The sequence below is a fragment of the Topomyia yanbarensis genome, chromosome 3 (genome assembly GCF_030247195.1).
Source record: "Topomyia yanbarensis strain Yona2022 chromosome 3, ASM3024719v1, whole genome shotgun sequence".
NCBI classification, from domain to species: Eukaryota; Metazoa; Arthropoda; class Insecta; order Diptera; family Culicidae; genus Topomyia; species Topomyia yanbarensis.
Window position 1 is genome coordinate 147,080,490 of NC_080672.1, and position 15,177 is coordinate 147,095,666.

At 36.7% G+C, this 15,177-nt stretch overlaps 1 protein-coding gene across 1 annotated transcript in view; it reads right to left on the minus strand.

Moving 5' to 3' along the window:
* LOC131689061 (tubulin beta-3 chain) overlaps positions 1-8,808 on the minus strand; it is a 32,222-nt gene extending 23,414 nt beyond the window's left edge. The window contains exon 1 of the mRNA XM_058973832.1: positions 8,358-8,808. Coding sequence (XP_058829815.1) covers positions 8,358-8,414 — 57 coding nt within the window. The 5' untranslated portion in view covers positions 8,415-8,808. The remainder of the gene's footprint in view (positions 1-8,357) is intronic.
* Between the last annotated feature and the right edge of the window lie 6,369 nt (positions 8,809-15,177).

The window sequence follows — 15,177 nt, forward strand, 5'->3', positions numbered from 1 at the left end:
CAACATTTTGGCAATAATGATTGCATGCCTGGCTAATTATTTTTCAAGCTAAATCCAATAAGGCGAAGGTTCTCTTTTTCGATGTTGTAAAAATCTGGAAGTACGATAGGTCGCTATAAACGAGGTTGAATTACACAACGTACATACCTAGAAAATCAGCGGATTAACTTTTATTTAAAGAGTATCAATACAGCAAATTATTTAAAACTGTGTAATATTTATTTAAATGCCATAATTAATACATGCAATCCATTGACGTCATTCAGGTAAAAAAATGGGAAAGTGGCAAATGATGTGAAAAATCATGAAAATGCGGAAGGAAATGTTGAAAAAAATGTTGAAAAAATATTCTTTTTCAGCAACTGCGTCTGGTTTTGTGCTTGCGAATACCTTCTTCAGTGTCCTCATCGTCACCAGAGTGTGGAGTTGAAGTTGTGCATTCCGGCTCATGTGGTTGCTTATTTGTGCGACGATCACATTTGCGTTTGGGAGCATTTTTTTGGATTAATTAACCCCAATTTTTTATGGGTTCACAACGGTAAATAATAAATACAATTTGAACAGTTTTTCAAAATCCGTATTATTTTCAGAGTTATGACTTTTTTTGGATTTTATTTAATTTCTCACAATTGATAGCATCGATGCACCTCTTTTTTTCACTAGTGAAAAGTGATGAGTTGTTCTTCCAATTAAAATTTTGTATGACGAGACAAAAAGTATACTGCAAATGTTTATTAACAATTTTGCAGTTCGTTTCCCTATACTCGTTAGCGACCCAGAGCATCTGTGCTTAGCTAAGCGAAACATCACTCGGTACCAGTCAGTTGCTTTAGGCGTTCACACATGTTGTGTGAACTGTTTGGATTTAGTGTTTAAACGACGCCAATTTGGTGTTAGTTTTGATACATCGTCTAACTAATAGCAAGTTGGTGTTAGTTACTGATGAGATTGGAACACGAAACATTAAATTCAATCTTTTCAACTCGTCAGCCTATTCATTTCCAATAATACAGGAATGTCCGGGGACCAAGACAAGATAGAGTGTGTTGACAATGTTTAGTTCATCGATTTAGGTTCGGCAGGTGATCACTAGCTTGGACCGTGATTTTTCAGAGCTAAAAGTCTTTATTGCAGCCTGACTATCGGAGCAGAAGTTTATAACATTGCCGGACAAGCACTGTTGAAGGGCCGATTGTATCCTGCACATAATCGCGAAGATTTATGCTAGGAATTCAGTACAGTATCTACCTAGCGAGTCAGACTGTTCCAATCTCATTTGACGGCAGTAGACACCAGCACGTCCCGCCATTAGAGAACCGTCAATGTAACAGGCCACATGCGTTTGTTGTTGTCTCTCCATATAGCCAGAAACCACTCCTCTCGAGAGGGGATCTTCACATGGAATGTCCTGTAAGGAAAATTACATGTGAGTGTAATATTACTGGGAGCAAAAATATCTTTACTCCATGTAACTATTTGTGACAGTGTATGACTGGTATCAAAATCAACATGGTTACTGTTTTCAGAGCCCAGTAACCTGCAGTCTGTATGCAGGTGATAGTGATTCTTGTTTGAAGTTTATGTGTAATGGATTCATATTTAAAAGGACCACAAGGGCAGCAGTCGGAGTTGTGGTGAAAGCACCAGTCAACGCCATGAGCGCCATTCTTTGCAGATGGTTTGGCTTTGACAGGACTGTCATCACCTCACCCCTCTGCCACCGCACAAAGCATCCGTATGACGTACAATTGTCGTATAAATCCAATAAATGTATTTAGGATTAAAACCCCAGGTCATTCCAAAAGGATACATTGTCAAAAGACCCTTCAATATCTAGGAATACACCCAAGCTAGATTGCTTAAGCAAGAAGGTCTTTTCAATGTTGTAAACAACATCGTGAAGCAGAGTGATCGTGGATTTCCCACATATGCATGTTGCATTTTGTGCAGGAGATATTCAACTAAACTAACGTTCCTGATATGATCATCAATAATCTCTTCCAAAGCTTTTAGAAGAAAAGAACTTAAGCTGATAAACCTAAAACTCTTGGCTTCTTCATAGCTTGAGCGCCCCCCTTTGAGAATAAATCTAATAGTTATTTCTCGCTATGCTTTCGGGATATACCCGGTAGCAAGACTGGAAAGCATAATCTCTTTCAAAGCATGTTTGGCACTAGCACGGGAAAGATCCCATCTTTTCCAGGCGATTTGTATGGAACAAAGCTGTCAACTGCCCACTTGACCTATTCAGTGGTAATCAATGTGCGTGCTAATGTCTACGAGTCTGAATCCCCAGAATGAGATCTGTGAACATGGTTCAGCTCCGGATCGATACAACCTGGAAAGTGTACGTCGAAGAGATAATGAACATCTTTTTCGTGCGTCACATAAACACCATAACTGAAAATAGAAAAGGGGATCAAGTCTCCTCAGTATCTCTTATATATAAACTTATTATAGAATAGAATTAAATTACAGTCGATGTAATTTTCGATTTTTGATTATATGATTCTCTAAAGTGCAATGTTTCGAAGGAATAACCGTTGATCTTCAGGTGAAAGCAGGGTTTGAACATAAATTAGTTATATTTTCTTTAACAAGTGGAATGTAATATTAAGTTTGTTTCCGCGAGTGGTTCTACTCTTCACTAAAATGGAAACAGCAGGCAAAAATAGTTTTATTTTCCTAGCTTAGCTTGAGCAGTAACAAATATTTCAGATTAGTTGAAGATCTAATGCCACAATTTAGAAATGGATAAAGAAATAGCAAGATAGATGTGAGTCGTGATAGTTGCCACAAACGCGAAGGAAGAGAGAGAGGGGTTTGTGAGGAATGGTAGATGATGATTAGTACTGTGACATTATTTTTGTATATTGGGCGATATTTTGATTCCTTTCATCCTTATTATAAATCATCCAACTGATTATTTTTACGCCGTAATCAGTACAACTTAAATCTTGCAAAAGAAGTCAAATTTGCACTATAACTTTCGGATTCAAAAATACAGATGCTCTCACTGATGCTACGAATGATATAAATAGGAATTATATTAGAAATCTTTGTTCTCACTACTAAGTGGATTACTTGATGATCTGTGTATTCATATACAATAAGATTCCGATTTTGGCAACAAATGGGTTCCGTTCATAGCTACATTCTTCTTGTACATAATAAGTCTTTTAAAAACGTGCAATAGGTATTTTTTTGTATCAATTGATATCACATTTGATTTAATTTCCAAACAACCCTCAAAGGTGCAAATCATTTTTTTTTTCAAATTTTGTGAAAATCGTCTCATAGTTTCAATACATTACTGTGATAATTTCGAGATGTTTTTCGTAATATTTTACACTATACGTGTTGTATTTAATGATCACAATAAGTATAGAAATGTATTATTTATGTATAATATAACTGGTAACAATGTAACTAGTGTCTGACGGAATCAATTTTTAAAGTAAGACCCAGAGTCTGTGCACTTTAAGAGTCAAGTATAGAGTAATGCGCTACACTGCATAATAGGACTAGTTCCGGAGAAAATTTTCAAAAGAACCTTTGTAATATTGCAAGCCTTATGTCTTTAGCAAATTTGTTAGTTTTATTTTGGCGATTTTTTCAATTGAATGGAGTTAGCGGGGTTAGCGATCTCAAAGTATCGACTGTTTGATGTGTGAAGTTTGCCTGCGCAATGCCCTACAATATGTATAATAACACAAATAAATTGAAGCAAGTGTGCTGGATAAACAAGGCTATCTATAATGGTTAATTTGTATTTGATTTTTTTAAGGTTTGAGGTAGGGTGGACCTTGAAAAATCGGGTTGCTTATATTATCTTTTGATATGTCAATATTTCGCAAATGCATTGTTCTAAAGATTTTTGGAACTTTCATTGGAGCACATTTTTACAATAGCACTGATGTTTCAATCCCTTTTGTTTTGATAGTGGCAAGTGATTTTTATACAAAAATGGTTTTCTTCAAACCTAAATAACTTTACAAAACATTACAATTCGATTTTCAATCTATCAATTCCATTTGAAAAATCGACGATTCGTTTGTTATGGAGAATTAATAAATTTATTTATTTTTGTAAAAGAGCTGTGTTTTTTTAAACAAAATTGTTTATTAATTTTCAGAAAGAAGAGATAACAGACCCAGGAGCGAAATCAACACTACCATGCAGTGAATTGTTCGAATTTTGACGTCCAGTGGGCCGAAGAACAGCAATTCGACTTAAATGATTAAATGATGACTTCACACCTTCGTAATTACGGGCATTGCACTCGAGAAGTGCGCGAAAATTGTGAGGATTCTAGTGGACGACGACTGAATCTGATAAAAACATGAATAAAATTGAATTTGCTTACTTTTTCTTTCATCTCATTCCATTTCACAAACATTTGAAACATTTGAAAGTCGTAAATAACTTTTAAAAATAGGGTTCCATTTTTTGGCACGGCTCCGGTTTTGGCAACAGAAAAAAATAATATCGTTGCTAAAAAAGGAATCCTACTGTACCACCCCATCTACCTAACGACTGAACTGCTGAACTGCTTCTTTCAACGGATGAATGCGTCAACTGTGAACAAATTTTCACTTCTAAGTGAACTTACACATTGTTTTGGCTTTGAAGTTAACTTACATATTAATATTTGAGAAATAGTTATGGAGTTAATTTACAAAATCTTTTCGAAATTGAATTCCTTGAATCACGTAGATGCATTTTTATATCACGACATTCAAAATCGGCTTAATTTTGCCCCTAAAACACCTGTAAATTAACCGTTGTGTGTCCGACGCGGTACCTTGTACCTTTTTAAGTTTCAATTAATTAAATTCCTATGTTTTATCCATAGCTGGAAATTGAAACTTTGTGACATCTTAGAACTTCACTAAGTCAAGCTTTTGGGTTAATAATATTATATAATTATTGAGGAGGGGCTCTTGAATTTTTTTACTACGTAACAGGCCGACGTGGGTACCCGGGTACCCACAAAACTAAAATGCCCGTAACTAAAATAATATTCAACCGATTTCGATACTTTTGACCGTTTTGGATTCAGAAACTCACCCACTTTTGGACTTGGTAAAAATGCATCGGGTTACTTCATTCGGTTCCCGGGAATCCGGGTTTCCGGAAGCAGATTCCAGTGCTGGAATACTATTTGCGAACTTCAATGGAATACTAGCAATATGGGTATCAAAATTCTTGGAATTGCATCAGTAGGCTGTATCTCGTGGTTTTGGAACCATTTGGTGATTTGACCCCGGAACGAACATTCCGGAGCAGGTTCCCGTGGGGCCGTGAGTGGCCATTCCATTCCAATTCCATTTTTCAAATTGCCATAGGGTCCCGTAACAATAGAAAACAGATTTCCGAGACAATTTGAAGAGTTTTGATACTCATATTGCTAGTACATTATTAAAATTTACAAATCATATCCTAGTACTGGAACATTACTCCGGAAAATCCGGATTACCAAAACCCAGATCCATTATTCCGGTTCTATTGTACAGAATCAAAAAGTAGACGAGTTTCTGAATCCAAAATATCTAAAAGTGTCCAAATCGGTTAAAGGGAGCCATAGTTATGAGCATTTCAATTTGTGGGTACCCGGGTACCCTCGTAGGCCTGTTAAAGGTGTTTTTTTTGTTGGACACATAAGTTAACACTCTGTATGTAACGATCTCATTTTTAGTTTTTTTTATTCAATTTGTTTATTTGATAAGGCAGGTTTGCGTTAGCTTAAAGGTTCCAATCTTGGTTTGTTTTACACTTCGAACTACTTAAAACTAGGAGATTACATATTGATTTTTTTTAAATTAAACTAAGGAGAATTTATAGCTATACATATACACAAGGGGGTAATATAATTTTCGTAAGATCAGGGTCATTTAGTTTTCATGGCAATATGGTTTGACATTTTTAGAAGGAAGATTATTGAAGCAAATAATTTTTAACTAAGGGGGACAATTTTATCTCATTTTTAGTTATTGAAAATTGTTCACTTACCTAATAAAAATGAAAAGAATAAAAGCATAGAGTGTTTAAAGTTGAACAGAGAATCGGCAAAAATCGAAAACGAAAAAGCTGTTTTTTCCACAACGTGTGATAGATCTGCATAAAAATCAATCAGCTTATGTAGAATGTTGTTACAGTACTGCTGATTGATTTTTATGAAGATCTAACACACGGTGTGAAAAAACTGCTTTTTTCGTTTTCGATTTTTACACTTTCTCTGTTCAACCTTAATATCCCCGCCGTTCGTGAACGGATTTAGACGATCTATGTCTTGTTAGAAAGGTATTTTTACAAACTTGCTATTTATATGCGCGAATTACTTGCACTGTTCGAAAGTTTTATGCTCAAATCAGGTTGCGTTTTGACAAAATCTCCCATATTTCAGAAAGTAAACAACACATCCAAAAATAAGCTTTTTATTTGAAACTAGTTTCGTTAAAATCAGTTCAGACGATGCTGAGATAATTACATTACATTAGTACACATACATACATAGGAAAACCCGGGGCTATTCGGACCTACCTAAGCAAATTTCCTAAAAGGGTGCTGTGAAAGAAATTATCGGTCAATGGTCCTAATTGTTAGTTTGAAACCTTAGCTACATTTTGGTGACATAAAAGTTCATTTGCACCATGGCAGCTTTAGGCAATGGTTTGCAAAACACTACGTTTTTCCAACCTTTTACAATGTAGGGGTATTCCATCCTTATACAATGTGCAATATGGAGCAATTCAGACCGTCCGTAAATAAATCATTCCATAAAATAGGAGCCACAAGCTTTGCAGAACACTTACCTTATTTTTTCACTTTTATTTGTTGCCTTAATCACGATTTTACCATTATAATATTTTTTTGTTTTGAGAATGTCAAAAAAATTAAACACGTTGTATCACTTTTCTAAAATAAACCAAAGAATTAGATTCAGCTGTCAAAATAATGTATAAGAATAGCGGTTCCACGCATATGTACGACACTCAGAAAGTCTTACGATTTTCTTTGAAATCTAGGGAGACTGAATCACCCGCAAGGTCTTAATAGCCCCGGGTTCCCCTACACACATACATACATTGTCCCAATTTGTCGAACTGAGACGATTGGCATATAAGGCAAATATTCCCGAAATGGTAGATGTACATGAGGCCGATAAAAACGGGTGTATATGTGGCTGAACATTACATCGCTGTCGTGCTGTCTTATGACAAACGCCATTTTGGGGTAAACTGGCATATCTACATGTTACTTGTCTAAACAATCTCTACAAAGCGTCGCTTTCAGGATTTTTAAATTCCGCTTGATTCCTGAGATATAGCGAAAAACGTAATGAGAAATTGTGATTTTTTTACTACAAATCACTGTATCTTGGCACAAGTTACGTATATTGAAGTTTGAGATTTTTTTCTGCATAAAAAATTGTGAGGAACACAATGGCATAAACATTTTCAAAATAAAATTATGTGCACTACGAGAAAAATGCAGTTTTAGTTTCATGCTGGAAATATGGCATATTGGCCAACACTGTAACCAAAAAGTACTATTTTTCTAGATTCCTTAACCAATTTCCTTGAAAATGCATCTCACCGATTGTTTTAAACAAAATTATTAATAAAAGTAAATAATTTATGCTTTATTTGTATAGAAAATTTGCTATGCACAATTATGACGTCATACATGTTTTGTCATCAATGCACACTTACGACACATGTGTGAGTGCTTCTATTGTTTAATATGTAGTATATATAGACAACCGATCTTCGTAATAATTGAGAGTTTAATGCAGGTTAGATAGAAGCATCAATTGTCTTCTCTGAATTTTTTCTACCATTTATAAGCTTCAAGACAGTTAATCTCGATATTTAAAAATCTTTTTTCTCGAAATGTGCATGTTAAGGCCACCGTCGACTGCACTTCCGCTCTCTCGCCTTCTACGCTACATTTCCTTTACTCCGTTATCAGAGTCTGAAATTTTCTCGCATTTCCTATTCATCTAACGTTTCGTTATCGGGCACGAATCATTGAAGTAAGTCACAGACCTTTACAACCATTCGTCTCGCTCTGTTAGCTCTTATCGCACAAAACACCAACTAACGAACACAACAATTCCAGTTGGGAAGACGATATGGTCATCATCGGAGTCTATAGAAAATCGTAACGATTGCACTCAAGCTGTTGCTGCATATATCCCAATTCTGAGTTTTTTACAGCCACTGAAAATAGTTATTAAGTCAGAGCTCAAAAATTTATGCATTATCAATTTCATTATACACATCCCGTACACGGATGAGCACTGTCGATAATGATTAGTAATTGACTCGAACAATGTGCTAAATCTGTCTTACCTTAGCACCAATCTGGTTTCCACACTGGCCGGCCTGCAGGTGAACGATTTCTCTCATTTTGAACGGTAGGTTAAAACAGCTAACAGTTCCTCTGGAAAAACAAATGCTCTATATAAGATTACTACGCGTCAACTAGCACACTGCACTTGACTAAGAAACTGTGATACAGTTCCACCGGATTTTGGCTGCGATTTCACGTAAGGCACAACTGAGATGTACTACACACCACGGTAAGCTTTAAAATTGCACAACTTTCTTCACAGAAGAATCCGTTCGATTCGGCGTTCGGTGCTCTTGTGACCAATATGACTACTCAGCAGCTTAGTTTTGCTTTCTCTCTTTCCAACGGTTATGGCGATTGGTGCTACAATGATGGAAAAGCGATCATGAAGCCAGCTCCAATTTCTCCTTCTCTGATAAAACAAATTCGAAATACTGCTACAAAGCACATCCGGTCGCAGCGACGTGCAAGCATATACTGATTCCACATTCGAATTTGAAGGAAATTTTATCATAGGTTAGAATATGCAACAACATGAGATGATCACAAAGAAGTGATCATTCTCTCTCTGTATTTCGCTTTCTCTCTATCTCTCTCTCATTCTCCCACTCTCGTCCGGTCACGTCAGTTCACTAGTGCCAACGCCGGCCGGCATAATTATCCACGCCAGTATAGCTACCATTCGCCTACCACCCCATATATATAATTACTCATGGCAACCAAACGAACCGAAACATCCCAACCACCCAGCGTAGAGATATCGCAACCGGTGCATGTCTGCTGTGATCAAGGCTGTGATTCATTTATGATCCATTCGACCGATGATGATGATCGAAATAAGAGAAAATATACTAAACTTCAAAAATGAACTGTCAGCTTTTATAGTGCATGTCACAAGTGGAAGAGTAAGGGTGGTGAGCCTATGTTCACCCTTTTATGAAACGGTTCGCACTATTTTGCAACTAACTTTGATGCAATATTATCAATATTATTTAACACAATAAAGTCTCAGTAATTAGTATACTATTTCGAACACCTTTTCATAATACATATTTCACAAACAGTACGCAATATTTAGCATAATATTGAAAATAATTGTTCTATTCTGTGCACCTAGTCTCACCACACGAATTCAAATGTCGCCACATTTTTTTCATATTTCAACAGCATCGAATAAATATTTTGTTTAATGACACTAATTTACACTGCGTTGCGCTGAAAAATCTATACCTTTATATGTTAATTTAATCTTAAGTCAAAATGTCACATATAGTATACCAAAGCTTTGCTAATATTTTGTAGATGTGATGTTTTGCGTTGTGATATCTCTCCAAGTCGACTGTAGTTAGCATGTTTTTCCAATGCCAAACCTCATATCTACACTCTCGGTTGCAATACATCACATGAAATATATCACAACTACAAGACCGTCTCTCAAAACGTCACAGTAAAATGTGCCATCTACAAACGGTCTTGCCAAGACCACATATGTAGAAGAGCATAATACCAAAAGTGATCGGCAAAATGTAATAAAATAGAAGTATTCTACTTCAAAATAGTTATCAATTATCTCCCTATTATCTTCGCGAAAAACATGTAATATGCTTATACGATCCTGCAATGAGTAAATGCAGAGGTGATAGTAGAATTAAAAACGTTTTGTGTGCTTTAATTGTTAAATAAATTTATAAGTTGCAAGGAAATTTTTGAACGCGATTTTCTCCGTTTGACGTTTCTGTTAGATATGATGTAATGAAAAAAAAGCTCTAGAAATGTCTTACATTACCAAGCAAGGACGCATTCGCATGATTTGTAAAACGAACCATTGCCATTCCATCGAAACAAAAATAAATATCACAGACATGACATGACCACATCAGCTGTTAGCAGAAGATTAACAACTAGTAATGACTACGTTCACATCAAACAGAGTATTGTCACGAGTCGAATTTAAAATGCGGATGAAAATGAATACTTGCAATCAGCAATCGATCCGATGATTAAAAATAATACAATTTTTTGCATAAAAACCCGTTTTAATCCACCTAGCGGTGAACTTGAGCTTTTCTCAACCATGAACACTAGAATTACATGGTTCGTTATGGTAATATACATAGGGGAACTGGGCCAATTCGGACCTAGTAAAGGTTTATGAGCTATAGAACTGAAACGTGTCAACCGATTCACAAATGAATATTTTTCCTGAAAGCCTGCTGAATTGCGCACATTTTTTTCTAAGATGACTTTTTCCGATCTTTTATCCTATTGTGTATAAACGGTTCTGCGCAAAAGTACATGAAAGGTCCAATTTACCCCAACCATGTTCCAGTTCGGGCCGTTGTTTTCACAACCACAATTGTTTTCAAAATGGTGTCAAAAATCAATCCCTGGCATCTATTCATCAAGTCTGTTCCTCATATTGATTGGGTTATAGAGTTCAGAATTTGCCACAAAAATAGAGTACCAACAACCGACCATGTTTGGGTACCAAAAACCGATTTTTGTAATCTTTTTCAAAATTGAACCAAAAAAATTGTGGCGAGCATTTCGTTGGCATTCAATGTTGAATCACAATATAGAATAAATTCACTGCGTAAATATTCAATGCGCATTTTTTTACGATCCATTCACTTTTTCTATAACACTAAGCAAATGTTAAAAAAAAAACTCTTGAGTAGATTTTAACTTGTTCAAAAAATGTTTTGGTTGTAGAACAGAACATACAAAACTGTTTGGTTCATCGGCACAAAAACAACGTGCGAATATACAACACCAATAAAATTTGTCACCATGACCATATCTGCTTTCTATTAAAAGTTACATAGGGGTGCCGACAAACGACCACTTTCCCCCACAATACTATTTATCCTATTAGTACATTGATAACCTGTTGTTTTAAATCTAATGACGACTTTTGAAAAACTTTGGGAATGGGATCCTGATCTGTAACTAATCTATTGGTCTTGAACTCACAGTTGTCTAATCACATGAATTTCAAATACCTGCATGAAAACCGTTGCAATAGAAACTCAATCCGGAGTTCCGAAATCAATCATAATCCTAAGATTTCCAATCATATTGAGCTCACTTTTGAAAGGATGTACTGAAATATGGATTAGAGTAATTTTTAAAATAGGAAGCGAAGTTGGAATTGATTTAATGCCGATGAAACATAGAACTGCTGAACGAAAAATTGCATAACTTTCGACATTTGCTGAAAATATTTTTATTTTGGGAATGCGTAAAGTTGAGACGAAAACGTAATATGATTAATAACGAATATAACACTTTTCGAAAGTAGAGGGAAATTTATGAAAAACAACTCTAGCAGATCCTGATCGATTTGTGTTGCGTTACCAATTATATGAATAGACGAAATAAATGTTCGGAAACGGTACTTTAAGGTCAAGATAATTTCGAAACCACCAATTTCGGAGGTTTAGTATCTTCGAAGAATTTTACAAACATTACACAGCGCATCATCTGATAAAATAATTTTGGCGTTATATCCTTCAGAAAGTATTGATGGAGAATTTACTCTTCAAACAAATTTAGTTCGAAAGTTAATGTCATCAGAAAAAGTACTACAGCGAAGACCCGTTTTTATCAGCCCCTTTGCGAATTTTAAGCTGATAAAATATGGACATTAATAAAATCTTAAAATATTCTTCTTTAGTTCTAATACCCTAAGGACCTATGCAACATTTTCTGATTATTTACTTTAAGTTCCCATTAAGGGGGTCTGACAGCGCAAGATTTAAAAAATAGTATTTTGATTTTTGCATTTTTCGGATCTCTAAGACAAGAAATATATGCACAAGAAAGGATTTATTCGAATTCAATTTGGTTCGTCTGCTAGAGCCCATCAAACTACCAACTATCAATTTTCATATGAAGCTGATAAAATCGGGTCAAAAAGCTGATAAAATCGGGGGTGGATAAAATCGGGGGCTGATAAAATCGGGTTTCCACTGTATTATTGTAATTGATATTCACTGCGTCCACATTAATAGGTACATCCCATTTTTTAAGAATATTTTTTTCAATTGCATCGAACTACACCAATTTTATCGATTTGTACCAAAATTTGGCGAACTTATTCCCAATCGTGCAAAAGTCTATGTTAAAGTGAATCCTAAATTAAGTGGTATACTTATGGGGTTTATATGTTGAAGATTAAGAAAATACAGAAATTTTCAGCTTTTTTCATACACAATATTACAAAAACTTATTAAACAACGTTTCCTAATAAAGTCGTGAAAATTATGAAGTACTAGCTGATACCCATCGCACGTTGCTGCGACTTTCAACAAAATAGGAGGAAAAAACAATTTGTTCCTAAGCGCCATTTGTCGGGCAGATGATCCCCAACCAATAGCACACAAATACGCTCCATAAAAAATGCCTACTACGTATAAATTTTGACGGCGATTGGTTAAGCCGTTTGGAAGTCCATAAATCATATACATACATAACCTTGACTTTTTATATATATATATATATATATATATATATATATATATATATATATATATATATATATATATATATATATATATATATATATATATATATATATATATATATATATATATATATATATATATATATATATATATATATATATATATATATATATATATATATATATATATATATATATATATATATATATATATATATATATATATATAGGGTGATATAAACACGCTGAGTGAGCGACGGCAACTACGCGGATGCGCATATAAACGCTAAGTGGATACCACCGTGGGTATCGTAGTATCAATGCCGGTTGAAATACGTTAATAGTGCGAAGTGCACTGATCGGCTACCCGCGGCACACCGACAGGCGAAACCATACACTACGTCTGTACTGCGAGCAATGGCAATATGAGGCATAGTTCAAAATTAAACAAAATGCAAAATCAATCCCATCCGAGACGGCTGCGAGAGCGACCGTCGCTAGCAAGATCCGCACAAAGCAGAATATGAAACTTCTCTTATTTTACCAGCGAAAGATCCGCACAAAGCAGAATTGAAAACTTCTCTTATTGTACCGGTTGCTGATCGGGTTCTTCATTTGACTGGCTGTGCGTGCCTATACAAACACGCAGCTGGCTTTGCATTTGTAAGCTGAGCGACGGTAACGGGAAGGTGCGTGGCGCACCTAGCGTATGCGTCTATGATTAATGTGCTGCTGTGGTAGCGGTAATATACAGTGCGCGTCTTTTATACGTTGCATGTAAGAGGACACTTACGGGAATTGGATTTTCGCCTACTTGGGTATTTATCCTAGACTGGAAATGTTCCAGCGGAATGTTATACATTAGATTGGCAGTCCGTAGAAGGTTATTTGACATTTTTTGGTTGACCTGTTTAGAAGTTATATGCGATACCAGATATAGCAAAAAAGTCACTATTCAGCATTCGAATGACCCTAGTAGGCTTTGCCTACCACCAAAATATCAGCCCCGTACTCGTATTATCAATACCGACTGAGATACGTTCACTACAACATGCCGACCATGCACACTTATAAGGCATAAGTGGAAGTTAGGCAAAAAGCAAAACACTGGTCCATGCCATGGTGTGTGACCGGCACCGGCAGTATGGCGGTACAACACATGCCGATCATGCACACTTATGAGGCATAAATTGAAGTTAGGTAAAATGCAAAACACAGGTCCATGCCATGGTGTGTGACCGGCACCGGCAGTATGGCGGTACAACACATGCCGATCATGCACACTTATGAGGCATAAGTGGGACTTAGGCAAAATGCAAAACACACCACTAGTAGGCTTTGCCTACCACCAAAACATCAGCCCCGTACTCGTAGTATCAATGCCGGCTGCGATGATTTCACCGTGTCGGAGGCAATGGGTACCCGCAGTGACATACACCACACCTCGGCCGATCGACTCGGCCGTATGGGTGGTGATGATTATTATCAGCGTAAATGGCAGTAGTAAATTAATCCTCATGTTGATGAAAATCTATCTATAGGGAGTGTGGTAATCGTGAAGATGTATGGCAAAAAGGCATTTCCGGTATCACAGTGTATAAGGGTATACCAGAGGTCCGAGGCACTGGTAACGGCCATCCGAAAACACTACTCCCACTGGCGGGTTCGAATTGAGCGAGCGGTAGAGGTTTTGGAAAGGAAAAAAGTCGAACGTAATGCGAGGGTATGCGGCAAGCCTAGTCATATGGTCCACTACGATACAGGCGGTCTGTCCGGCGGTGCACGGGTGGACTGTATCGAAGGTATGCAAAATGCAAACACGCAATGTATGAATGGGTCCGTATGGCAACCAAGAGGCGAAAGCGTGTAAGAGGGTTGGCTTGTGGTGATGAGAGGATGGCTGGCCGGACATAGAGAAGTTATGCAAAATGCAAATACTCATTGTGTGTATGGGTCCGTATGACAGCCAAGAGGCGAAACCGTGTGAGAGAGTTGGCTTGTGGTGATGAGAGGATGGCTGGCCGGACATAGAGAAGATATGTAAAATGCGATACAAATTTTTGTTTAGCCAGCAGTGGCTCTCTGTGCGGATAGGCGAAGCGAGGGCGTGTAAGAGAGTTGGCGGCTGTTGTTGGTCACATCGGGGGTGACTGTTGCAGTGCGTGGTTCACTGTTGTGCGGATAGGCGAAGCGAGGGCACGTTAGAGAATTGGCTGATTGGTCTTACATGGCGCAGGGGTTGCCTGTTTGCTTGGTCGGGCTGATTACCGGTTCTCTTACGACACGCGACACGAGGGTGAGTGTTAACACATTAATGTTAACACATGAATGTTATACGGCTACCACGTTATAAG